The sequence below is a fragment of the Coturnix japonica genome, chromosome 11 (genome assembly GCF_054131305.1).
Source record: "Coturnix japonica strain WE chromosome 11, WE-NBRP24, whole genome shotgun sequence".
In the NCBI taxonomy this organism is placed as follows: Eukaryota; Metazoa; Chordata; class Aves; order Galliformes; family Phasianidae; genus Coturnix; species Coturnix japonica.
The window spans coordinates 12013950-12039239 of record NC_140673.1 but is presented as its reverse complement, the minus strand read 5'-3'; the positions used below and the strand labels follow the sequence as shown (position 1 = coordinate 12039239).

The following is a 25290-nucleotide window of genomic DNA, read 5'->3' as shown; positions in this document are numbered from 1 at the left end:
TTCTTGCTTAAACAAGCTTGTGTAAAAGCCAATTATCAACTGTCTCAAGACATAGCCAATGATATAACCCAGAGATCTCTCAATTAGCAAAACTGTACTGGAATTAAACAAGAGGTGAAGACGTCTAGGCCAATACTTTATTGATTAAACAAACAAAGAATGTTTCTCCTGCCTTATCTATAGCAGTAAACGGTTATTGCTTATGACTGATTTTATTGTGCATTACAACAGCGTCTGCAGACCATAGCTGAGGGTGTTTCAGGCGTAGTGTGCATGCATGCATCTTCTCCATTAGTGCCCCTATGCTATGATTTACAGTGTTGCTTTTTGAGTTAAGCTTAAATTCTGATGTCATCCCATGTTGCAAGAAGAATAGCTAAGCTGATCTGAAAAGCAGTTTAAATGGAAAAAAGTGGTTATCTTATGAAACTGCATTTTGTCTATGGGCGCAGGATGTAAAATGTTCCCTAGGTTATCAAAATTCGTACTTTGACATCTGTAAGCTGTGTGTTTTGCATGCACTATGGCAGTAAAAAGTAGCTGAGCTGTTAGATTTAATTACAGTATGTGGGGAATCTTCATTGTTGTCAGCATTGCTCTATGATTCTATTCCATCTATCTGTTAAAAAAAGAAATCTAAATCTTTCTTCATTGCACTGACTTGGCAAGGAGGAGCTGAAGAAGAAACCCTACAGCATCAGTTTGTTTGTTTTGAGGAAGAAGAGAATGTTGAGGTTTTCTAGCACGTGAAATAACACTGCAGGAATTTCATTCCTAGGACTGATGCAGATCGTTGATTCAAATTACATCCTATTTTAAACAATTGGGCCTGACCTTCACACTTCTTCTCTCACTGCATTTCTGATGACATATGTATTGGGACAGAAGATTTTGAGTCTGTTTTAAGTTGGTTAAAATATCCACAATGCAAATATTTTCCATTAAGATGCCCACCATCTCCCTGTCCCTCATTGTCTGGATGGATCTGTCAGACAATGGGGTCGCTTTGCCTTCTGTCATCCATGCAGAAACTGTTTTGTTTAAGCACCATAGATAAATTGGTGAAAGCCCCTTGTATAGGAGTGTTTCTCTGAAAACGTAAGTAATTATGCTTGCTTGCAGGTGGAAGAAATGTAGAGCTTAATCAACGTCTATAAGTGATACAGAACTCTCAAAAACAGCTTTAGTTAGAAACAAAGTGTTACTGCTTGTCAATTGTTTTATTGCTTAGAGAGAACAGTCTGGTGGATTGGACTCCATCTCTTTCCCTATGAGACTTGGTCAGAGAGCTCAGATCTCTGATTCTTTCTTGGTTACCAAAAGAAACCATCAAAGAACAGGTGATAGTTAAAACTTGGTCACAAGCATTGATGAGACAGAATGATGTTGAAGGTAAAAGGAAAGAAGAGGGCAGCCAGCAGTGCACTTCTTGTCAAACAGATTAAGAACTTTTTGTTTAGATTTAAAGCAGGATTGTTTTTCTACTGATACACATTGTTGATCATCATGCTGCTTTCTGCTGCATCCATGTTGTCTTGTCTCTTGGCAGTAATTGTCACATAACATCGTTGCGTAGTTAGTGAATGACAAGTGGATGGGGTCTGTCTTCCCATTCCTATGGTAGCACAACTTTTAATGAGTTGATCTGACTCAGTTTTCATTCATCAGCATGGCTGATTTTGATTCTTTGGCCCTCATATTTTACATCTGAACTCGATACCTGTTACCCAACTACTTATTTATAGAAAGTTCAACAGTGAAGTTACCAAGCAAGTAATTCGTGTGTCATGGGCACATGTTTTAACAGATCCTGCATAAACACGAGTTCACTTTCCTGCCTTAAAAATTTCCATTGCCTTTCAGTTGCTGTGGCTACTTGTCTCTTAGCTATGATTAATGCTATCTGGAAAAGAGACTGCCTTTGTAGTCCTGTTGTGAAACGTGTCATTCTGGTAGTTCAGGTTTTCTCTTGTCTGGGGATAATTCCAATATAATTGCATTTACTCTCTTGTCTCAATAGAACAGAAACATGATATAGGTGTGCTCTCAGTGTTATATGTGCTGGAGCAATGTTATTCCTTGCCATCAACTCTGTATTTTTCGGAGGTGAAACATCTCTTGGGAAGTCCTGGAGTCTGTGTGCAAGGCTCTTCTACATTCATCAGACTCCTGATGTGACAGTTCTGATGTTTTATTGTTTGGTGCATTAGAAATGTAAAGTATTTCCGCTTGTTTGCCTCAAGAAATGCTGCAGAAGTGAAAAACAACTTCAGGAGGAGAATTAATTGCTCCTGAGATATCTCATGGAGCTTATAAAAAGTAAAGTAGGGGTTTTTCTGCAAAAACCATAGGTATATTGCTCAGGGATATGATTTAGCAGAGGGTTGTTAGAGTTAGGGTACTGCGGTTAGGCTGTGGTTGGACTTGATGATCTTCAAGGTCTTTTCCAATATGGGTAATTCTATGATTCTATGTATGGGAGGATTTTGTGTACTGTAAGCCCACTGGTTAGTACTTTGTGTTGAAACTTCCCTGTTCTTTTTGTGCTTGTGGTGTGTTTTCAGAAGGAAAAGGCCTGAAATTTCCTGTCCTATTTTAGTGTTCTACCTGGTGTTAATGTAGGTAAGGACCTGTATGTCCTACACAAGGGCTTGAGTATACTTGTGGCACAGCATCGTTTGGGAGCCCTGTGGGAGCTATAAACCTCACCTGGTGTTCCCAAATGCTGGGTCTGAGCCAGCAGCTACTTCTCACATTCAGTGCACTGACATATAGTTCTTACTGACCCAAAATCACTTCAGCTATGCTCACAAAATGCCTTCTCAGGGATCCTTTCTGCTAAGGGGATTTTCTCCTGTTCACTTAAGCATCATTCCTAGCATTTTTGAGACACAGGAGTGGTCAAATTCTCTTCTTTTTTATTCAGTATCAATTTGACAATTATGTTTAATATGAAATGTCTACTTTTTAAAATTAGTATTGCCGTTTTCTTTAGATCCCTGTTCAGTAACAGAAAGTTTAAACAAAGTGCTGTAATGTTGTAACTTAAACAAACAAAAAAAACCCAGCATAGCTTGGGCCTTAAAATGATGATTAAACTCTGAACAATTAAATGTTTTGTGACCTTAATAACACTGCCTTATCCCTCTTTATGTTCAATAGCTTGCTTTCCACAGTTCTCACTGCTTTCAGACAGTCAGAATGTTTATGATAGCAGTGTGAAAGCCAGAAACAGAAGAATAAAGATTGGCAAAGGTCAGATGCAATGGCCAAATGTCTGAGTTAGATGGACTTTGGCCCGTGTTTCCAGAAACACGATGCCATGCCTGTCTTAATTGTCTGATAAGGGAGTTGTAAGGAATAACTCATCTGACCCTCTGTCTCCTGTTATAAGCAATTCTTTTTGCTCTTCTTCCTAGCATCATGTAAACAAAACTGCCCAGGATATTGCTTAATTCTACATACTCTTGTGTCAAGATGTTGCCTCCTCATCTCCGGAGCTCACTGTACTCTGTGTCCTTTTTAGCTCAGGACTTCTGGTGACCTTCAAAAAGAAAATAATGGATACAATGCACCGTGACAATTCAAAGTAAAACCATACACTTGTTAAATATAAATGAAAATGATCAGTTTGATGAAACGATGGGAATTTTTAATGAGATAGACATGTGTAATATATTTCAAGCTCCTTGACCCGTTGTGGGAAGGGGATCATCTGGCCAAGCAACTAATCCCACTTGAGGACTTCAGGTGACTGAACCACTGTGTGTTGCAGATGAGGTAGATAGAAACAATGCTTTTAGTGATACGAGCTGAAAGCTGTAATCTCTATTCCCAGACTCAGATTACTTCTTGATTAACTTTTAACTGACACAACTAATATTGAGTTTCAGTGTGGGAGAGATGTGGACCTGTTGGAGTGTGCCCAGAAAAGGGCCACAGAAATGATCCAAAGGATGGAACACCTCCCTATGAGAAAAAGCTGAGAGCTGGGGCTGTTCAGCATGGAAAGGAAAAGGCTCTGGGGAGGCCTGAGAGTGGCTCTTGCAGAATTTCGGTGTTACCAACTGAATCACTCATGTCTCTGTGATAGGAGGGCTCGTTTTCCTCCTCCTCTATGTTCTGCTAGCTCAGTTTTGCAGTGATGTTAGACTCAGAACTACTGGGGTCTTACCCTGTTTCCTGGCAGCTAGTGAGTGGATGAGTGGTTCTGTGTTTCCATCTGTAAAGGAACAAAACCAAACATGCATCTTCCGATATCTAGGTTTTAAAGTCTGAAATATTTTCAGCAAAGCTGGTGCAGAAATTGGAAGATTTTCTGAAAGGTGCAGAACCTGAAAGCATTGTTGAACAGAGCCCAGAGACTGTGGTTGGAAGGAGAGGATTTAAACATTATGAAGTTTTTTCTTACAAGCTGCAAATGTAGGGAAGTAATAATTTATAGCTCGTAATCAGCCCGTGAAAAATGCAGTCTGTGATGTTTCTTTCCTGTCTGAGATCATGGAAGGCTCCCATTGCTCTGTCTCTGGGTCTGTTGAGTGTAGGGAGTTTCTTCTTAAGGGCAGCAAATGTAAAGCTCCTGCAAGCTGCGGGCAGTCCTCCAGCCCATTTTCAGAAAGCTTTCCTCCCTGACGCACCAATTAGGAAGTCAAGCGATGGGAGGTCAGCAGGCTGGAGTGTACCTTTTTTCTCTTTCCTATTTCCCTTCTTGACTGAAATTATTTTGCTGGCAAAGAAATCAATGTCTGTAATAGCTGTGAACTCTTCACCCTGTTCTGGGAGGCTGGGTCTGTGTTCAACTCTCTTTATCCTTCAGCTTATGAAAGTGGCCATCAGTCAAACCTCTGGAAACTGAGCTCAGTATGTGAACAATATTAGTACAAGAAAGTGTCCTGGGGAGAGGTTCCTGCCTTGAAAGTGTTGCAGAACTGGTAAATGCTCACAAAAAAAGAAATACCTGTTCAACCTATTCTGTGGCAGTGGAATCAGTAGGAATGACAGTGAGTTTGTGGTGTCGGGAAAGGAGGCACAGAGCAGGAGAGAACACACAGGATATGGAACAAAGTACAGTGTTTCCTTGCCTGTGGTGGAAAAAGAGATAAAAATCCTGCAGCCATAGGGCAGTGGTGTTTGTGTATTTGGGGTATGCGCTGGATTAAAGGGGAAAATGAGAAGTGTGGGGAGGCAGGAGTGAGGGCTTGGGAGCATCACTGGCGTTGGCTGCCTGTTGTGGCAGTGATCATCCTTCTTGGGAAGTAGAGCTGGGCTGGTGATGCTGGCTTCCCTGCATGATGGTGTGGCATCTGGCCCGGCTGAGAAAAGCAGTCCTAGAGCTCCCAGTGAAAGGTTTGGGACCCATAACCTTAACCTGGAAAGAGCTTGCTCCCTTGCTGCATGCACACTGAAAGCTTGCCTGGGCCAAATCATTTCAAAAGTGATGAGTCTTTGGAGCTGTAGGTGAAACCTGAAGCACAGAGTGTTTGTGTGCTATTTTTTGCTTCTAAACACTCTTTGCAGCTTTACAATTGTAATAGCATATTTTTTCCTGCCAGCAAGCCCAACTGAGCAGTATTACTGACAGCTTTCCAAATACTATCACTAATTAGAAGTTTGAAGTTGTCACAGTATCAGAGAGGGAAGCAGAAGAAACAATAGACTAAAGTGGATGGAGCTTGCAAAATGGCATCTGTGTGGGACTGGAAGTTAAACAGGGTTGTGAGGAGTACAGTGGAGGGGCCATCTTTAGCTTTTTTTAACTATTAGTTTATTCTGAGCACCACCATACAGCTGAATTAACCAGGTGTTGCTGGTTAACAACAGATGCTGGTAGCATCTGTGTGCAGCTCTGCAAGGAAAGCTGTCTTGGTTGGCTTCCAGCTTTCTCATTGTATAGTGGTATAAATGTGTAATCTCTGTTCGTATTGAACAAATAGTGAGACAGGTCCTCCTGGCTTGTACCTCTCTGTTTTCCAGCTGATAATGTGGCAAACATGGAACCACTACTTTTGCATACCATGTTTTTGAGGACTCTGAGAAACTTTGAAGGCCAGGTGCCTGGTTGCCACGAGGGGAGCACAGATGCTTGTTGAGCTGCCACGTTGGTGTCTCAGACTGGATGCCTATGGTTTGAAGTTGCTCCTGACAGCATAGCCCTTCTCTTCATGTACTGTATATGAGTATGGGATTCTGCTATTGCATGAGGGCGTTGTGAAATGAGGTTAGTGTATACTACTTGATCAGAGGTTTCTGTAGATGTGAATACTGTTTTCACTGTGGGGCTAAGTTCTCACCTCTAACTACACAGCAGATCCTAAGGAGCTGTGGAGCCAAGAAAGACCCACCTGCAATTCAGGACTGCTTCACTTAGTTCATCTCGGCTGTTTCCTGAAGGCAGTGTGAAGAGCTGCTTCCCTAAAATACTGCATTTCTTCTCTCCCAGACATCTCCCCCGACTTTCCATGACAGCAGGAAGTGCAGCTCACCTCTCTTCCCTGCTGCAGCCTTTATGACTGCTGGCTGGAAGAGGCTTGAAATAGAGGATTAGTCTTAGTTTCCCAGAGAAAATATCCCAGACTTCCTTTTCTGAGGAATTTTGATGTCAATGGTGCATTTCCTTATGGAACAGAGCATTGTGCTTTCATGTTATGTCCTGTTTTCAGTGCCACCCTATGTGTCCGTGAGACAGGTCCTTGTTGGTGTGTCATGCTTGTGGAACCATGGATAGGAAGGTCTCAGAGTCTTTCATTTCTTAAAAACTGCTGTAATTTTCAAGCATCCTTTCCTTGAATGAGAGGGAGATATCTTCTTGCGTGGTATAATTTGATGGTTACTCCTTCTCTTTGAACTAAGGGTAAAATCCAGATTCTGCTAATGTTTCTGTTACACATTTTCATCCAGAGATTAGCAGACCCAGTCTTTCTTCTGGGCTCAACCTTTTCAGCTCTTCCAGCCTGCTGCGGAGGGCTGGCAGCTCAGTGCTGCCCGTACTGCACAAGTTGTTGTCAGTCTTTTACCTGCACACATATGACAGTCTCACTAATGATCTGCACTTGTGGGGTTTCAGGCTTACAATGCTTTTTCCAGCACACACAGGCTTGGTGAACAGGCAGCCTCTTTCCTAAGGAAGCAGGCACCTCTGAGTAATACGGTGTGCAGGACTCTGCTTGGGATTGCATTCCCAGACTGGGCAGTGTGATTGATGAGAGGAAAGACACCAGAGGAAGTGTTTGATTTAGCACTTCCACTGGGAAGCTGCTATCCGGAAGGAGCCACAAATACCTTCTTCCTCCATTGTATTTTTCCACAAGGTCCCAGGGAGCAATAACTGAGCAAACATTGCAGCCATGCTGTTCCACGGCGTTTTCCACTGGTACAGGAGTGAATTAAGGAATTATATTCTGCTTCTGATTGTGTGCATTATGTCTGGTAGTCAGTCAAATATGGTCACGGTACAGCTAAGCGAAGATACTTCAACTGCTTAAACAAAGGCTAACTCCAAGGTAGCTGGCAAGTCTTGCCTTTCTAGCTTAACAAAGTACAATACAGGGAAGCAGGACCATAATGAATCCCAGAGATAGGAAATGATTTGGCTTTATTTGAGGATGCTGATCTTATATGCTTGTGAAATTGTTATCTTTTTAAATTATTTTCTTAATTGCTTTATGTATTACTATTTGATATCCCAAATTCAATAAAAAGGCCTCATATTTAAACAGATTTTGATTCATCATTACTATAGATTTTGGGGCTGTAGTTGGATCTACTTGTAGTAGAGCAAATCAGGAGCAGCTTCACTCAAGTCCCTGCAAAATCTGAGTGGTATCTTAGTCAGATTCCATGCATAGGAAAGAACAGATGAAATTCTGTGCTCAAAAAACATCCTTGTACTACCTTCATGAGGGATATGAAAGTTGTGGTGTTTTCATTTTTATACAGATACGTGCAATTGGCAGAAGCTGTACAAACGATGTGCTCTCTGTGTATTTGCTTTCAGTGCAATAGCATCAATCTTACGAGCGTGGCTTGATCAGTGCTCTGAGGATTTCAGAGAGCCGCCCAGCTACCCGTGCTTACTGAAGTTGCTGGAATACCTGCAGAAGAGCATGCCTGGCTCTGACCCAGAGAGGAGGGCACAGAACCTTCTGGAGCAGTTCCAGAAGCAAGAAATAGAAAACAATCGTAAGCTACCTTCCCTTCTTTCTTTCTTTCTTTCTTTCTTTCTTTCTTTCTTTCTTTCTTTCTTTCTTTCTTTCTTTCTTTCTTTCTTTCTTTCTTTCTTTCTTTCTTTCTTTCTTTCTTTCTTTCTTTCTTTCTTTCTTTCTTTCTTTCTTTCTTTCTTTCTTTCTTTCTTTCTTTCTTTCTTTCTTTCTTTCTTTCTTTCTTTCTTTCTTTCTTTCTTTCTTTCTTTCTTTCTTTCTTTCTTTCTTTCTTTCTTTCTTTCTTTCTTTCTTTCTTTCTTTCTTTCTTTCTTTCTTTCTTTCTTTCTTTCTTTCTTTCTTTCTTTCTTTCTTTCTTTCTTTCTTTCTTTCTTTCTTTCTTTCTTTCTTTCTTTCTTTCTTTCTTTCTTTCTTTCTTTCTTTCTTTCTTTCTTTCTTTCTTTCTTTCTTTCTTTCTTTCTTTCTTTCTTTCTTTCTTTCTTTCTTTCTTTCTTTCTTTCTTTCTTTCTTTCTTTCTTTCTTTCTTTCTTTCTTTCTTTCTTTCTTTCTTTCTTTCTTTCTTTCTTTCTTTCTTTCTTTCTTTCTTTCTTTCTTTCTTTCTTTCTTTCTTTCTTTCTTTCTTTCTTTCTTTCTTTCTTTCTTTCTTTCTTTCTTTCTTTCTTTCTTTCTTTCTTTCTTTCTTTCTTTCTTTCTTTCTTTCTTTCTTTCTTTCTTTCTTTCTTTCTTTCTTTCTTTCTTTCTTTCTTTCTTTCTTTCTTTCTTTCTTTCTTTCTTTCTTTCTTTCTTTCTTTCTTTCTTTCTTTCTTTCTTTCTTTCTTTCTTTCTTTCTTTCTTTCTTTCTTTCTTTCTTTCTTTCTTTCTTTCTTTCTTTCTTTCTTTCTTTCTTTCTTTCTTTCTTTCTTTCTTTCTTTCTTTCTTTCTTTCTTTCTTTCTTTCTTTCTTTCTTTCTTTCTTTCTTTCTTTCTTTCTTTCTTTCTTTCTTTCTTTCTTTCTTTCTTTCTTTCTTTCTTTCTTTCTTTCTTTCTTTCTTTCTTTCTTTCTTTCTTTCTTTCTTTCTTTCTTTCTTTCTTTCTTTCTTTCTTTCTTTCTTTCTTTCTTTCTTTCTTTCTTTCTTTCTTTCTTTCTTTCTTTCTTTCTTTCTTTCTTTCTTTCTTTCTTTCTTTCTTTCTTTCTTTCTTTCTTTCTTTCTTTCTTTCTTTCTTTCTTTCTTTTCACATGCTGAACAGTACCCTGGGATTTATGTAGACTACATCTTATTAACTGGTAGCTGGTAATGCTAACGGGCAATACTGTGAGGCTCACCAATGACTTCATTCTCTTTTAATTTCTGAATGAGACATCAGGTTCTGTGTGAATAGTACAGTACAGCGTGGGAGCCCTCTGTTCATTCTGGGGAGGACTGGGAGTCTCGGCATTTCTGATGTTCAGCCAAAGTCTGAAGACTGCTGCAGCAGCTGAGTGGTTAACCATCAGCAGATTCCCCATTGTCACAGAGTTGAAATAAGCAGCTGTTATTCAGCTGGTCCTCTTACTTCAACCCTCACCAACAACCCACCAAAAACCAATATCAATCTGAAATCAATACAAAGCCAAACCAAAAACTCATCTTACCAGGCTGCAACAAAATACAGCCTGAGTCACAGCCTTGTTGCTATGAAGCTTTTCTTCCTAGTTACTACCATGTCAAAGGAAGTGTTTGTGGCTGTTTTTTCCTATTTGAATGGCTGGCTGCTTGGTATCCAAGGACAGAGGAAAAGCTTACGTTATTGGGGGTCACAATCTACTGAAACAATAGACAACTGTGGTAATGCAGATATGCTGTGTGCAGCGTCAAGCTTGACACATACCCTTATCCTGCTTCATAAGTTTCCTGTTCCATAAGCTGAAATGTCATAGGAGCTCCCATAGTGTGTGAATAGGAGCTAAAATCAACTTCCAGGTTTGGCAGAGAGGCAAGTGGGAGTAATTAATGGAATAAAGGATAAAGGAAATGAGAGAAAAGAAACATTTCATCCCTCGACTAAAATCTTTCTTGCCGGATGTTTCAGAAATACCATGTCAGTGCATAATGTGGTGCAGTGCCAAATTTACTTGGTCATTAACATGTGTGTAACACACAGTGCCCAAGTGGTCTCCTTACTTAACGCAGGTAAGTGAGCAAGGTTGCTGATGTGTACCCATTGATTTTCTTCCCTGAGTTCAGTTCCCACAGGTCAAAGACAGCTGAGAAGATCTATATTTGGATTAATTTGTTGTTTAAAGTGAGCAATCATTCCCAGCAGCCCTGCTTTCTGAGTTTGCTTCTCAGAACATCTGAGAAACATCTGGGACATGGTGTGCAATGCTGAATAGCTTCTCTTCAATATTGTCCATGTTGTCTTGTGAAAGTGCATACGGTACCAAGATAACTGATACCTCCTTTTCTTTCCACATACAGGAGGTGAACTCTGGATGTAAGAACATCCCTAATGCAGTGGTTTTGGAATGTAATTACAGTAACAGCTGCTTTGATTCACTGCTTACTGTATACGTTTACTAAGTCATGTTTTCCATCCTGCACAGATGAGTTCCATAGCACTTCCCCTTGTAATCTGTATGATGAAGAGGAAATGGAAATTAGTGGTCCAGAAGAATTCTCTTCTTTCCGGGAAGACCTTGTGGCAGAGCAGCTGACATACATGGATGCAGTACGTACAGTATATGTACTACTTGTAATGCTAGGGGAAATACTGCTGCCTTTCTGAGTTTTTTTCTTGTGGTGTTTCCTTTCTAATGATTTCAATATAAAAGTTCTGCTTGGGATCAAGGCTATAAAGTGTATGCTGAAGTTTATATTTTAAGCTAAGAGAAAACAAGTATTTATGTTTTAATATGGCACTGGACTTCTAACATAGATTTCTTTTGGACAATAGAGACCTAGGAGGATCCTACTGACTTAGACACCTCTGTTTCACTTTAGAAGCTCTTCAAGAAAGTTGTGCCCCACCACTGTTTGGGATGCATCTGGTCTCGAAGGGATAAGAAAGAAAACAAGCACCTGGCACCTACCATCAGAGCCACCATCTCTCAGTTCAACGCGGTCACCAAATGCGTTGTCAGCACTATCCTGAAGAGCAAAGAACTCAAAACACAGCAGAGGGCCAAGATCATTGAGAAGTGGATTCATATCGCACATGTAAAGCATTTATTCTACATTGTTTGATGTTCCCCATGCAGGTGCTTTGGAGTGAGGGAGAGGAAGGAAGGGGTTGTGTGCATTGACCTCAGGCCCATCTTAGCTCTAATTCTTTCTAGATTTGGCCAGCTTTCTTGCTAATAGCCGATTGATACCACCACCTTTTCCCTAGTTACTTTTCCTATATGGAAATTGGATTGATGTTTCTCTCTTTGCAGGGTGGAGAATACTAATTAATAAATGAGGCAAATAATGTGCCTTGCAGATGGGGAGTGCTACACACTTGATAATGTAATATTTATGGTAAGATGGATATAAATTCAGTCAGTTGAGTTCCCTGGTAAGAAAGTACTGCTCACATCAGTGCCAGAAATGACATGGTGGTTGATCCCCAATACACTCCCTTTGTGAGGTAGTGCAGTGACAGGACAAGGGCTAACAGTTTTAAATGAAGGGAAAGGTACGATATGGTACTGGTCTTATCATCTCACTTTTCTACTTTTTCATTGTCTTATATTTATTTCTCTCTACTACACTCTTCCTTTTTGCCTCAATTCCTTTGTCCTTTAAGAGGTCATGTGTTTTTTAATCTTGGCACAATAGAGTTTTTCATAGCTTCTTTGCATAACTCTAGTTATTTTATTTCTTGGATTTTATCAGTTATATTTTACTGTAGAATTTTTAATAAGTCCCATTCAGAGCACTGGACAGCTGGCACCTAAACTAGGCCTCCTTTTTGAAAAGAACTTTAAAGCACTTTAATATGGATATCTGTTGACTTTGTTTGAAGAATCACATTGATTCTTTCAAAGCTCTACAAAACAAGCAGTCTAAAAGGCTCAAGCCAAACAGACACCTTCCAACCTTGACAATGCATGTCTGTGCTTTCCGAGGCAGCATTGTTAGTACTGGCACCTAAGCTCCAGCAACTGCATGGTTCAGGAAGCTGGTATGGGGAAGTTCTTTCACCTCTAACCACTTTATAGCCCATGTGAATGGATTAGGAAGTTTGATTCTTATTTCCTGTGTGCAGATCTCCAGCTTGCAGAAGCTACTAGTTAATGGGGCTGTCATGGGGCAAGCTGGGCTGCAGTCTGGGCAAGCAAGCATGAAGCTGCTTCTTGCTCATCACAGGGCAGCAGGAAGGGCCAGGGAAGCCAGGCCAGTCACCAGAATGCTTGTTTTGTGGATGGAGAACATGACTCTTCGCCTCTGTTAATCCAGTACTTCTCCCTTTACTTAGTTCATGCACTTAATTAAATACTCCAATCTTTGCTAGGCACATGAAAATGCATGTGCACACTCTGCAAAGTAATCGTACATGTAGAACAGCTACTTGCATATGAAGTCAGCTGCCCACTTCTGAAGAAGGCTGCTTGCTTTGTGCATGCAAATAAGTGTTTGGAATAGTTAGATGCCTGAATTAGAAAATAATCCACTCATTAAAGTGCAGTTATTCACTGACTGCGAACTCTGTAACTTAGCAGCATGGAGTTCTGCATTTCTTATCCGTTCATGACTTCTGTTTCTTAGATTACAAGGGAAGCTGAATAAACTGCAGCCCTCTCCCTTCCACCTCCATCTAAGGCTCCTGAGCAGGAGCAGCCAATTTTATTCACGCAGTATTTTCTTTAAAAATAAGAAGTAAAACTGAAATAATTAGTATCCCGTTATGTTTAATTTTTAACAAAATCCAAGTTCTTTCAGAGCACTCTGCAGGATTCCTTCTGGTTTTCCCCTTGAGAAGGACACAGCGTGAAATGAAGTTGTTCAAAGCAGTCTAAAAAATTCCTTTATGCAAATGGAAGTTTGCTAAAGTTTAGGCAGCAGTCAGTTAGAACACTGAGAACGTGAAATCCAATATTGAATTCCTAATGAGCTTTTAATCATATGACATGCATTTTAAGTCAAGATGGTTCCAAACTGGAGCTTGCAGTCCAAAATCCTGTCATACTTGAGAAAATGTTAAGAATTTACCTCTAAATCCATATTCTCCGCAGCCTGAATTTCAAGCTGAATGTGAAGAAAGAAGGGTTTCGTTCTCAGAGGTGTCAGTCTCTGAAGAGCTGTGCCTTCTTTGGCTGCAAACCACGCAAGATTAGCTTTCAGAGCTTGTGTGTCCTACCACATGATCTTGAACTTGGCCTTCACAAGTTCTTAGCTGTATCTTAAGTCACACAGATTATTAATATGTATATATACACACATAAATATATGGGGTGGTGGCACACTGGAACAGGTTACCCAAGGAGGTTGTGAATTCAAGGCCAGGCTGGATGTGGCTCTGGGCAGCCTGGTCTGGTGGTTGGTGACCTTGCACATAGCAGGGGAATTGAAACTAGATGATCATTGTGGTCCTTTTCAACCCAGGCCATTCTATGATTATATATATGTATATTAGGTAAATATGTGGGAGTTGTTCTGTCTAATACAATTGCCTTACTGGGCACCTGTGCTCTTCTTTGGCAGTCTAAGTTTTCGAGTATCCTTTTCCATAGGAGATTTTGCCACAGCGAAGCTCCATATGGCTATGAACTCTGTCAGGATTTGATCCCAACTCTGGAAAAACTTAGAAGGTTTACTCTTTACCAGGGTGCATGTACTTGAATAACTGGTTATTCCAATCATATCTTTAGTTTCAATTGACACTAAGATGACTGAGGGTTTACATTTTATATACCACATACAGAGGTGAAGCCTGATTATTTTCCCCTAAAGGGCATAAGGGGTCAGTAACCATAAAGGGCTTTTTAAGAAGCATAACAAATGTGCTCTTTAGCCTGGCTTTGTGAGCTCAGTTCAACTTATTTTATTCTAGGACTGGACTCCATAGTGCTGCAACAACTTCATAAATACATGAAAGTGAAGAAAACAAGAAATAAGTGCCAAAGCCTATAAAGTATTTGTTATTTGGAGGGGGAATGGTATTTTTTATGCTTGATATTTGTACAGCTGCCTGCTTAGCGGTGAGAATATGTAGCAAGCATGACACCAGTCAAATAGAAGAGCACTAACCTAGCTGTAATGCTGACCTTTAATGCTCCTGTATTTCTAACCACTCCTTTTGCAGGAATGTAGGATCCTGAAGAATTTTTCCTCCTTGAGAGCCATCGTTTCAGCACTGCAGTCCAACTCCATCTATCGGCTAAAGAAGACCTGGGCAGCTGTTCCAAAGTAAGCCCCCTCTCTCCCCTTGTTTTAACTGTTCCTGTGGCTGGTCCCAAAGGCAAGAAGTGCTCCTTCTCTTCATCATCTTTTTCTGAGCCTTCTCCCTCTACTCCTTCATGGATATCTGTTCTCTTTCAGGAGAACCTGTCATTCCTGTGAAGCTCAGACCCCTTGTTTTGGGTCTCACTGCTCCTCTTTGCTGTTGAGAGATCAGCTTGTTCTCAGGGACACTGGGACTCTTCCATCCTTTTCAGCATATTGGATCTCCCACAGCCCATTCCCCTTTCCTTCCACTGCCCTGTTTTCTTGTTCAAAATATTGCTATCTCAGGTTTGTAGTCTTGGACGACAGAAAGGATCTTATGCATTGAATGCTTCTAGCTTTCCAGAGGACATGATTCAAGGCAAAAATTAAGTACTTGGGATATGTCTCACAATAAATATTCTGCTCCTTCCTATCCATTTATCTACTTTCCTACAGGAATTTTGTAGCATTGTGACTGAAAATCCTGTTCAGAGTCTGAATCTTAGTACCTGTAGCTTGTATGGTGCTGTCAAATAAAGCTCTGCCTTTTCTTGGAGCACCACAAGGTCTCTGGAGGGTTCCTAGGAGATGTGCTGATTCTCCTTGAGTGCACCTTGATGTTATTTTTTTATATGCTTTGCTGTTATTGATTCATGAGGGAGAAAAAAGGCTAAAGAGTAATCTGATCTTATTTAAAGTGCTTACTAATGACCTGAATTATTCAACTCTTTTCCTGTGCAGGGACAGAATGCTGATGTTTGAAGAGCTGTCTGATATCTTCTCAGATCATGACAATTATTTGACAAGTAGGGAGCTGCTAATGAAGGTGAGAATTAGCTTGAGTTACAAGGCTCGTAATCCCAATGAAATCTGAAGTTAGCCCATTTTCCACCCAGCTGCCAGAACTCATCTCTTCCTAAGCTACTTCAGTGCTTCAGGGAAGAAACAGTCCATAGCTTGTAACACTTTTTTGCTAGGATGAGGTGATTTCATTGTTTGTTGCTGAGCAGATCTGGAAAGGTTCAGGTCTGCACTGATGAGTGGAAAGCAGATCTAGCAAGATTCTTGACTGCGTTGCACCACTGTGACTTCACTGGAACAATGCCACTGAACTTCAGCTGAGGAATTAAACCAAGATGTTTATCCGACTGACCTGTACCTTCCTTGGAACTAGAAAATAGGACCGGGAATCTCAAAGGAACAATCTTCCTGCTCTGTGTGTGGCCAGATGGACAACAAAGCAGGCTCTGTCTGGAATAGTTTGACTGGTGTGCAAACCCCAGCAAGCTCAGGAGCTTGAATGGAGTGAGAAAAACTAGCAGAGAAACTGATATTATGTAGAATCTGAGGAATGTGTCAGTGGCCATTTATTATTTTTATTTTTACATAAGAAGTTCCTCTAAACCAGCTAACTAATTTACTTCTTGGCAGTTCTATTCAGTCTTTCTGGCATTTCTAACTAATCCTTGATATCTGAAACACTGTGTTTTGCTCCCGAGTGATTGGTGAGTGCATTCAGATGCAGTCTGTTGTTTATCACCCGTTCACAGTCAGCCTATAGCTCAGTTTTAAAGCAGGTGAGACAGTAATAAGCATAGAGGAAAAATGTGTGTTTGGAATGGTTTGTTTGAACTAAATATTAAAAAGATGAAACAACCCCATCCAAGCCCAGACCTTTTGGCTCCCAACACATCACTCTCTCCAGCTGCTGTAAGCAGTTCTGCAAAACATTTTGATAGCAGTGAGAGGAGAAAAATTCCATAGAATTAGCTAGAACCCCTCCCCTAGTTCTTGTGGACTGATTTGGAATGATTGGAGGATTCATGTACTCTGCATCCTTAAAGTCTTTGCTTTGTGTCTCTATAAGCTGTCTCTTTGAGGAGGTTGTGTTTGACCTTGTCTATCCATCCTGCAAATTTAAGTGCAGAGCAGACAAAACACCACATGAAACAGGTTGTCTGGCACAGAGAAGGGAGTGCTCTGTTCTCTCTTCCCCAAACAACGGCTCTGCTGTGAGCTGTAGCTTTAGCTTCTGAGCCTGCCTGTTGGCTGCTGCTACTTGAAGAGAGCATATAAACAGGAGGGGGAACAGCTGTTTACAAGGGTGGATAGTGGTAGGACAAGGGGGAATGGTTTTAAACTGAGGCAGGGGAGGTTTGGGTTAGATACTAGGAGGATGCTTTTCACACAGAGGGTGGTGATGCACTGGAACAGGTTGCCCAAGGAGGCTGTGGATGCACCATCCCTGGAGGCATTCAAGGCCAGGTTGGATGTGGCTCTGGGCAGCCTGGTCTGGTGGTTGGTGACCCTGCACATAGCAGTGGGGGTTGAAACTGGATGATCATTGTGGTCCTTTTCAACCCAGGCCATTTTGTGATTCTACAATTCTAGAGTATCTCATTCACCTTCCAGTATCTTGAGGACATGGATAATTCTTTTCCATTGCTTCTGTTTTTCAAGTCAAGGAAGGAAATGCAGAGTTTAATCGATCTGTTCATTAAGTGTGACTGAGAGAAGTAAACGTTGTAGTGAGAGGCTCTTTACGAGTGCAGGCTGTTTTTTTGTGCAAGGTTAAAAAGATCCTGATGATTCATGCCACATCTATCTGGCCACTGGAAAAAATAACAGTAACTCCCAGCATCCCTTATGGATCTGGGGCTATTTCCCAGATGTATTGTGAAATAGTTCATCCATTCATAGGAATTGTGGAGATCAAAACCTATTACTTCAGTTTCCTGCGTGTTTTTGGATTAGTCAATAAGCCACAGAGGTTAGTTGGATCTCTGTGTTACAGCCTAAGAAAAAAACAGCAAAGCATTACATAAGACAGAGATGTTTACTCATAGCAGTCCTCATCAGAAAACTAAATAGAAATCTTGAGCTTGGGAGTGTCAGGATGGAGTTCATAGAAGCATCCAGACACCTAAATATGCCTAAGCATCTCAGATTTAAACTCTTGGGAGACTTACAATAGAAAAGCAGCACATGTATGTATACCCAAAGAATTGTGCTAACCTAGCTTGTCTCGTTAAATATATTTGCAATGACTTTACACAGATGTTGTTGCCAGCTTACCGATTACCTCTTCCATCAACTGCCTTTTACATCACTTACAGGAAGGAACGTCCAAATTTGCAAATCTGGACAGCAGTGTGAAAGAGAATCAGAAAAGAACACAGAGACGTCTTCAGCTTCAAAAAGATATGGTGCGTCTGGTGCCCTCCTCCCCTTTTTGAACTGGTAACGTGATTAAGTCTATCATGGTGTATTATGAGAGAAGCAGAAGCTAGACAGGTATCTAAAAAGGGGAGTGTGCAGGTGGTAATGTTCTTGTGGATTCTGTCACACACAGAAAATTACTAATAATCAATGCTATTGATCAGCTGATACCAAACAAGTGAACCGCAAATCTTAGACTATGTCATACTGAATGTGTTACACTGTGCTGCCAGGCTGTGCGAGCTGTGGGTTGTGGTGCAAACCGGTTCTCCTTGTACTCCAGTAACACCTGTCTGTGTACTGAGGTGCCAAAGGAGACAGATCGAGCATCAGCATAGGTGATGTGCTCAGGAATCTGATGTTGAGAACACCCCAGAATCAAAGGATTTGGTGGATGTATGCGATGTATGTAGGGACCACACTGTGTTCCCTGGTGCCGACCTTCCCTTGCTCCCTGACAGGAGATGAATGGGTGCATCAGTCTGCTACTCCTGTCCCCACGTGCATATGTTTCACATCCAAACCAGCTGTTCAGGGTGGACACTGAGCCAAGTGCCTGGCCTGAGTTTCAAATCTTACAGAGATACACTGAGCATGTTGTGTAAAATGAGTGATGTGTATAAACATGTACTTATCGCTTTCAGCTGTCTTGTTTCTGCCTCACAAGCGAGAACCCCATCAATTACTCTCGTTATCCTTTAGACAGTAATGGGGAAAGCTACACAATTGTTTCTTAGTAAAAGATGAAATGTAAATACAGGGATTTTTGTGATAAAGAAAATTAGCTCTGGCCAGAGCGGAAATATCATTTACTTTTCAACAAGCTCATGAAGCTCCTGACATACCAGCTTGAAAACTGCACAGAGCTTCACAGAGATTGCTTTGTAAAACGTCTGGTTTCCAGTCTGCTGGTGAAAATGGCTTTTGTCTCGAAGTTGGCAAAGATTTGAAAGAACGGGGGGAAAAAAGAGAGAGATCTGGGATAGGAAGGCAAAACTGCTGAATATGATTTTTTGTTTGTCTTTTAGCTTGCCTGGAAAAAACTAGCGATCCTTTTGGATGGTAGGAACAAGCATTTCCTTCATGAGTGTAGGAACGGCCTGAACCCTAAGGCTGGTTGCAGTCTAGAAAGTTAATATCTGAATGCTAAGTAAAATGCAGTGCAATTGAGTAAAATCCCACTGGGATGAAGCAGAAAGAGCTTTCCATCAGCTAGGCAGGATGGTTCCCAGCAGGTAACCAGGGGACTCTCAGTGCTCCTCCCATGAGTAGGGTTTCTCAGTCACTGTTCTCAGTCACTTGCAGTATAAAGCTACTCCTCAACATCTGTAAAAGCATCCTGCTTCTCAATAGGATTTAATTTAAATTCTAGCTTAGATACCAAAGGTGATGCAATGAAAGAAAGCTTCAGTAAAAAGACTGACATTTGGTTAAGCAGGTTGCTTTTATTTCTTCTTTTAGTATTGTTTGAGCATTCTAATAATTACTATTTCCTGGTCCATCCAACTCTACTCTGATCATTTGCAGGGAGTAATGCAAGGCACCGTCCCTTACCTCGGTACCTTTCTTACTGATCTCACCATGCTGGACACAGCCCTTCAGGATTACATCGAGGTAATTTGGAGCAACGTTTTCAATCCTAAGTGCTCTCCCTGCCTGCATAGCACTGAGCGTTTGTGTTCCTCTGTCTCCTACTGTGTTCATGTGCAGTTCTCAGATTTGGAGGAACAAGTGAGCACAGGAAGGGTAACAGGATTGCAGGAGTCTGATCACATAACAGAGCCTGAGGAGTGGGCTGGTGTTCAGAGGTGTTTGTTTCAGACCTTTTTAGACACCTCTGAAAATTGGATCCCAATTACTGCAGATACTTGAGGAGCTCTGCTGCAGGCACCCAGGCTTAATTGTGCTGGTGCTGATGGTTATGATAGGAATGAGTAATTATACTTCTGTCTGGGCTGGTAACTGCTGCTGGCTTGTTTGGTTGTTGTTTGTTTTCCCAACTGCACTAAAGCAGGCTTGAATGAGATTGCTATATATCCATTTTCTTTTTGGCAGTTTCCCATTCCTCTGTGCTTTGTGTTCAGCTGGTGATCCTGAAGCTTGCTGGGAACACTGCTGAACTCACAGTATAGGCAGAAGCCAAGTTTGTTTCCTGCATGCAAGGACTTCTTCAGACCTGATCTCAATGCAGCTTTCTTGTGCTGGACTTTAATTCTTGAGCAGATTGCCAAGAAAACAGATAATGTTTGGAGATCCACCTGTATGAGTGCTGTGATTTTCATCCAATTGGGAAACAGGTGTTTTTAGAAGGTCCTTGCTCAGGGCAGGAGTGAGTGTTATGTTAGTGTGCTACTCCATCTTGTTTGTGATTAAATTCAACTGAGCATGTGCTCTTCTACTCTGATCCTTCCTCTTTGCTTCCAACAGGGTGGCCTGATAAATTTTGAGAAGAGACGAAGGGTAAGTTGCATGTTCTGTCATTTTCAGTTTATTGATGCCCATTTCTAGACAATTCTCATGTTGACGCCTGTTCTCTTTGCTCAGGCATATGCAACAGGTTGGATCACATTTGTTTGAATAAAGTTGTGCCATATCTCTATTCCAGGGCCTGAAAATGACTTGGATTTGGCTGTGATGGAGCCATTTCCTTCCTTAGCCGCTTCCCAGATCCATAAACTGTTTCTTGGACTTACCTTTTATGTATAACTGCATAGTTCAGGTTACTGATAATGAGTAATTAGTGAACTTGTAACCCTTTGCTGTTTGTGGAAGAGGAGCTGCTGTGCTGCAGCTCAGCTGGCTCACACTGATGCTGCACTTGGGAAAACACTGTGGTGGAGCATGATTCCTTGTGCTTGTTTTTGAATTGGTGCACCTTTAATAAACTGCTCACATTTCAGTGCACATTAAGGATACTGGGGGACAAAACAAACAAACAGAAACTACAGCAGATTTCATTGTTTGTGAACTGCTTGTTGAAATAGTTTGTCAGCTGCAACCGAACCTGAAGTCACAGTAAGTTTGTGCCAAGACAGTTGTTGCATATATTTAGTATATGAATGAGTCTGTTCAGCTTTATCTTGTTTTCTGTTTATATGAATGAGTCTGGTTGGTTTTTGTCTTGTTTTCTAAATAGAATACCTGTTTGATTATTTCTTAGGAATTTGAAGTCATCGCCCAAATTAAGCTCTTGCAATCTGCGTGTAACAGCTATTGCATGACACCAGACCAAAAATTCATCCAGTGGTTCAGGAGGCAGCAGCTTCTAAGCGAGGAGGAGAGGTATGGTTTTGCATCCAAATGGTTAAGCAGGCTTTGCTTTTCTTACTCCATGCCCACCTGGATATGTTATGTCAGTTTTCAGGGATTCTCTTACAGATCTAGCACACACTGCTACTCCAGCATGGTGGAAATACATCTGTCTGCTGCTCAACAGCTGTAGAAAAAACTGCCTGACACTAAGCAGGGCTTAGTTCTGAGATTGGAAATGAGGGTTCTGACTGAAAGATGTGAGCCTGTTGTGTCTGGCCTGTCTGCATAGCCAGACACACTCAGATGACCCTGAAGGACATCAGGGTGCAAAGCGCTTGGGTGGTGGACACAGGCAGCAGTAGTGGAGGCAAGGCAGAGCTCATGGCAAAATGTGGGCTGTGTTCCTCTTTGTGGGGTTACAGTTCTTCTGTGAGGTGGGAGTAGTTGAAGATTTCTCAAATTTCTTGAACACGTTACTGCTTTGACATATGTAAATAATACTGCTGTATGTAAAAACTGAGCCGGTGCTTTCTGTCCTGCAGTTACAGCCTCTCGTGTGAGATTGAAACAGCTGTTGATGCAAGCACCATGTCACCAAAACCTCGGAAAAGCATGGTGAAGAGGCTCAGCCTGTGAGTATGACTGGGATATAGCAGCGCTGCATGTGTTGGTATGAGCCAGAATGAATTCAACAAGCAGAAGTTGTTTCACCAGCTGAAAACTTGGCTGGGAACCCAGACCACCACATTACTTTTAGGAGACCCCATTGGCCAGAAACTCTGAATTCTGTCTGAAGCTGTCTTCTTCTATTGTTATAACTGATTGTGAGGACTACTAATGATGAAGGAGATTAGAGACAAACAAACCTTTTTAAGAGGCAGGAAAATGAGCAATTTTAGCATTGGATTAAAAATTCGGTACAATTATTGTGCAAAAACTTCCCTGAACTCAGTAATAAAACAGAGTAAATGAGGATAAAGTCTGGCCTGTTATTAGTCTAACTTACTATCCACATGCAAAAATTCCTTGCAGGATTTTACTATAATTAAGGTTGGCAAAAAGGCGTTGAAAATAGAAACAATCTGCCTAACTGCCTTCATGTTGGAAAAGGAAAATAATCGTGGGGGAATGGTCCAATTTAGTTTAATAGCTTAAAGATTTGGGTGGTAAAGAGCAAGGGTGTGCAGCCAGTCAGATGTGGAAATAACAGGCAAGCAGGAACTGCAAAGAATCAAAGTGCAGGTCAACGTCAAAATATACTAAAGGTGAGAAGTGTGAACCTGATGTGAGAGGCGATATGAAGGGACTCCCACATGTTAGTAACATCATCAAGGTGAGGGGAAAAACAATGAATTTAACAGCTCTTAGCTGTTCTTTCCTGGCAGTTCTTATACCTTGCTTCTTTGGAAGAGCAAATAGCTATTCATTATGAGTCAGCACTACTACATACTAGGGTTTGAAAGAAGAACAGATTTTTCAGTCCAGAGTTCTGAGTTCTGATGTGCAAAACAATAAAATGAACAAAATGTGTGGGTAGGTGTTTGGGGAAGGTTTGTTGAGTCCATCCAAGTTGGTTGTGAAAAGCTGTGGCACCATGAGCTTTGCAACTGGCACTGCCTCGACTGAGAGCTTGCATGAGTCTCTCCTTTGGTGTGTGCCTCAGCTGAGTGTAGGAATTGTCATTGCTGATTGGTCTCTTATTTCTGACCATGTTTCAGTGCTCCAGTATTGTAATTTACCATGGTATCGGTTTTGTTTGCACTGTGCAGGCTTTGTGTAAGGACCGGTTTCATCTACAAGCGGAATGTACTCTGCAAATTAATGCTGTAGAAAAGACTGGCTTAGTATTCCTGGAACCACTGAGTGACACCACTCTAAATTGTTTTAAATCATTAACTACATGCTGACATGTCATCTAATTCACTTGGTTTCTCTGCTTTATGTATTATACAAGCTAGTTTCCTTTGGCACTCCTTTATATTTACCTGACCTGCATTTGGAAATGAGTCTCAGTGAGGGAGAGCCTGTCATCTATGTCATTTACACTTCCTTGCCATCTCATTGTGTGTGTGCCTGTTTGAGCTCAGAGAGAAACTGGTGTCTGTGGCAGCTTCACTGAGTGCAGGAATGTGCAGTAGAGGTGAATCTGCATTCTGAAGACCTTTGCCCAGCATATGGCTACACATTACCCATTACTCACCGTCCTACTAGCTCACAGTATCTCTGTCTTGAGCTTCTTTATGTTAGAGGGACAGTGGTGTGCAGCAGTCCATAAGGAGTGAGATGCCAGGCCTCTAGCTTAGTTTGTAAGTGTGTCATATTTGCCATCAATCGCTTCCTGGCAAGAGAGTCTGAAAATGTATAAGACTGAAGAGAAGCCTCGTTTATGATACTGAGCATTAGCCCTGATTTTGGTCTTGCAGCCAGAGCTTACACAAGGTCAAGACAGTACTGTGTTAGTGTGCAGCAAACTCTCTTGACAAATGATATAAACAGTAGAGAGGAAATGAAAACAATAGGCCACTCAAGATAGAAAAGCAAAACAGTACAATAGCTTTTGCACCAAATGACAGCTTTGCTCAACCCAGTTCTGTTCTGCTTTTGCTTACTGGCTGTGATGCTTTGTTTTCTATATTAGACTGTTTCTGGGCTCTGAGGTGATCACCAGCAGCACGCCCACCAAAGAGCAACACAAATCAACTCCAAGTGGGAGCTCTGGTGAGAGCATGGACTCGGTCAGTGTGTCATCCTGTGAGTCTAACCACTCTGAATCTGAAGAAGTCTGCGTCACTCCCATAGACACTCCTGATGAGCCACAGAAAAAGGTAAAGCCCGGGGCTTATTGCCAGCACTGTTAGACAAAGGCAGGCTGTTGATACTGCACCTAGATATTTGCCCAAGCCTTGAGTCTTGATTAGGGCACTGCTTTTAAGGGAGTAGAGAGACTCTAAAAATAACTGCGTAAAAATGGAAGTGATCCAGTCGGGGTTTTTTGAACAATCCCTTTTGTGTTGCCAGGATACCAGGCGGACTGCAGTTTGCCTTCCGTGAAACCAGATTTTAATGCGGTTCCTGATGGTGTTTTTGGTTTTAGAGGAAGCTTTGGAGCAGTATGGAGTTAATTTGTCAGCCCCCCCCAATCATGCTTTTTGGGAGGGATGGGGCAGACTGGCAGCATTTCTACCTTGGAACCATAGGAACTGGGGTGAGGAGCCAGAGCATCCTGCATGCAGATGGTGGCACTTCTCTCCAGCACACAGCAGTGTGACGTTAGCAGTGATAAGGGCAGAGGATCTGTAGGCTCCCCCAAGCAAAGCCAAAGGAAACAGGAGATGCGATCATCAGAACATGAGTGAATCAGCAGCAGGTCATTTCACCCCAGGCTGGCTCAGGTTCAGTGAGCTCTTCTGTGCTTAGCAGCCTGCTGCAATGTTTATTGTGCTGAAGCAATTGATGCAGATCTATCTGGAAAAGGGAACTTGACTTTAGCAAATGAAGAAAGCCTGTCTGTTAGCTCATGTGTATGCTGGTGACAGCACTGTGTCATCCCAAAGCAGGCAGGGCTGCTGCAGCTGCCCCTAAAAGAAATACACTGCACCAGCAAGCCAGGAAGTCCCCCTTTTTTCCTTTTTCTGGCTTGGGTGAGCCCCATGCCCTTCACATAGGCAGCTGGGATGTCCCCCAACAATGTGGGTGTAAAGGTATAGAGATGAAGCTGCGAGTATGCTGACAGCAAATGGGCCGGCCATACTCTGGTACATTCTGGACAGGCAAAGTGTAAAATTGGGAAGGCAGCAGGTGAGATCTGTTTGGGGGATCCTCTGGGAGGCCTTCCCTACAGGCAGACTCTTCCTTTTTGTTCCAAGTCATGTTGAAGATATTTTAGGGATGTTTGGGCTTGGGCTTATGGCTATTTTAAATGAAATTGCCTTTAGCATTCATAAACCAAATGGAGCACAAGGTCCCAGACATCAGCATCCATCTCACTAAGTCATTCAAACAGTGGTTGTTAAAGTGGATTTGAAGCATGAGTTGGAGAGGGAACCTCCAGGCCGCAGTTTCTAAGCAAGGCGTATGGAAGAAAATGGTGAAACGCTGCACTTCAGGGGGAGGGGAGGAGGCATAAAGAATAGATAAGGAGCAGGGGCAGACGAGGAGGGATGTGTTTGTGTATATGTATGTGCATTTTCACAGCACTCATAAGTCCAGCTCCTTGTTCAAAGTTGGGTCTTGCTGCAGAGCAGTGCCCTTCCCACACCCAGCCAGCCAGGAGCCCACTCTGTTCCTTGTTTCTGC

At 41.7% G+C, this 25290-nt stretch overlaps 1 protein-coding gene across 4 annotated transcripts in view; it reads left to right on the top strand.

Annotated features, from left to right (window-relative positions):
* The window catches only part of RGL1 (ral guanine nucleotide dissociation stimulator like 1), a 60730-nt gene that overhangs the window by 31803 nt on the left and 3637 nt on the right, over positions 1–25290 (top strand). For all 4 annotated transcript variants that reach the window (XM_085511209.1, XM_015869825.3, XM_085511208.1 and 1 more), the window contains 11 exons: positions 7994–8178; positions 10719–10843; positions 11116–11331; positions 14402–14505; positions 15265–15349; positions 17640–17729; positions 19270–19356; positions 20170–20202; positions 20903–21024; positions 21537–21626; positions 23633–23819. In XM_085511209.1, the coding sequence (XP_085367335.1) occupies positions 7994–8178; positions 10719–10843; positions 11116–11331; positions 14402–14505; positions 15265–15349; positions 17640–17729; positions 19270–19356; positions 20170–20202; positions 20903–21024; positions 21537–21626; positions 23633–23819 (1324 nt within the window). The remainder of the gene's footprint in view (positions 1–7993; positions 8179–10718; positions 10844–11115; positions 11332–14401; positions 14506–15264; positions 15350–17639; positions 17730–19269; positions 19357–20169; positions 20203–20902; positions 21025–21536; positions 21627–23632; positions 23820–25290) is intronic.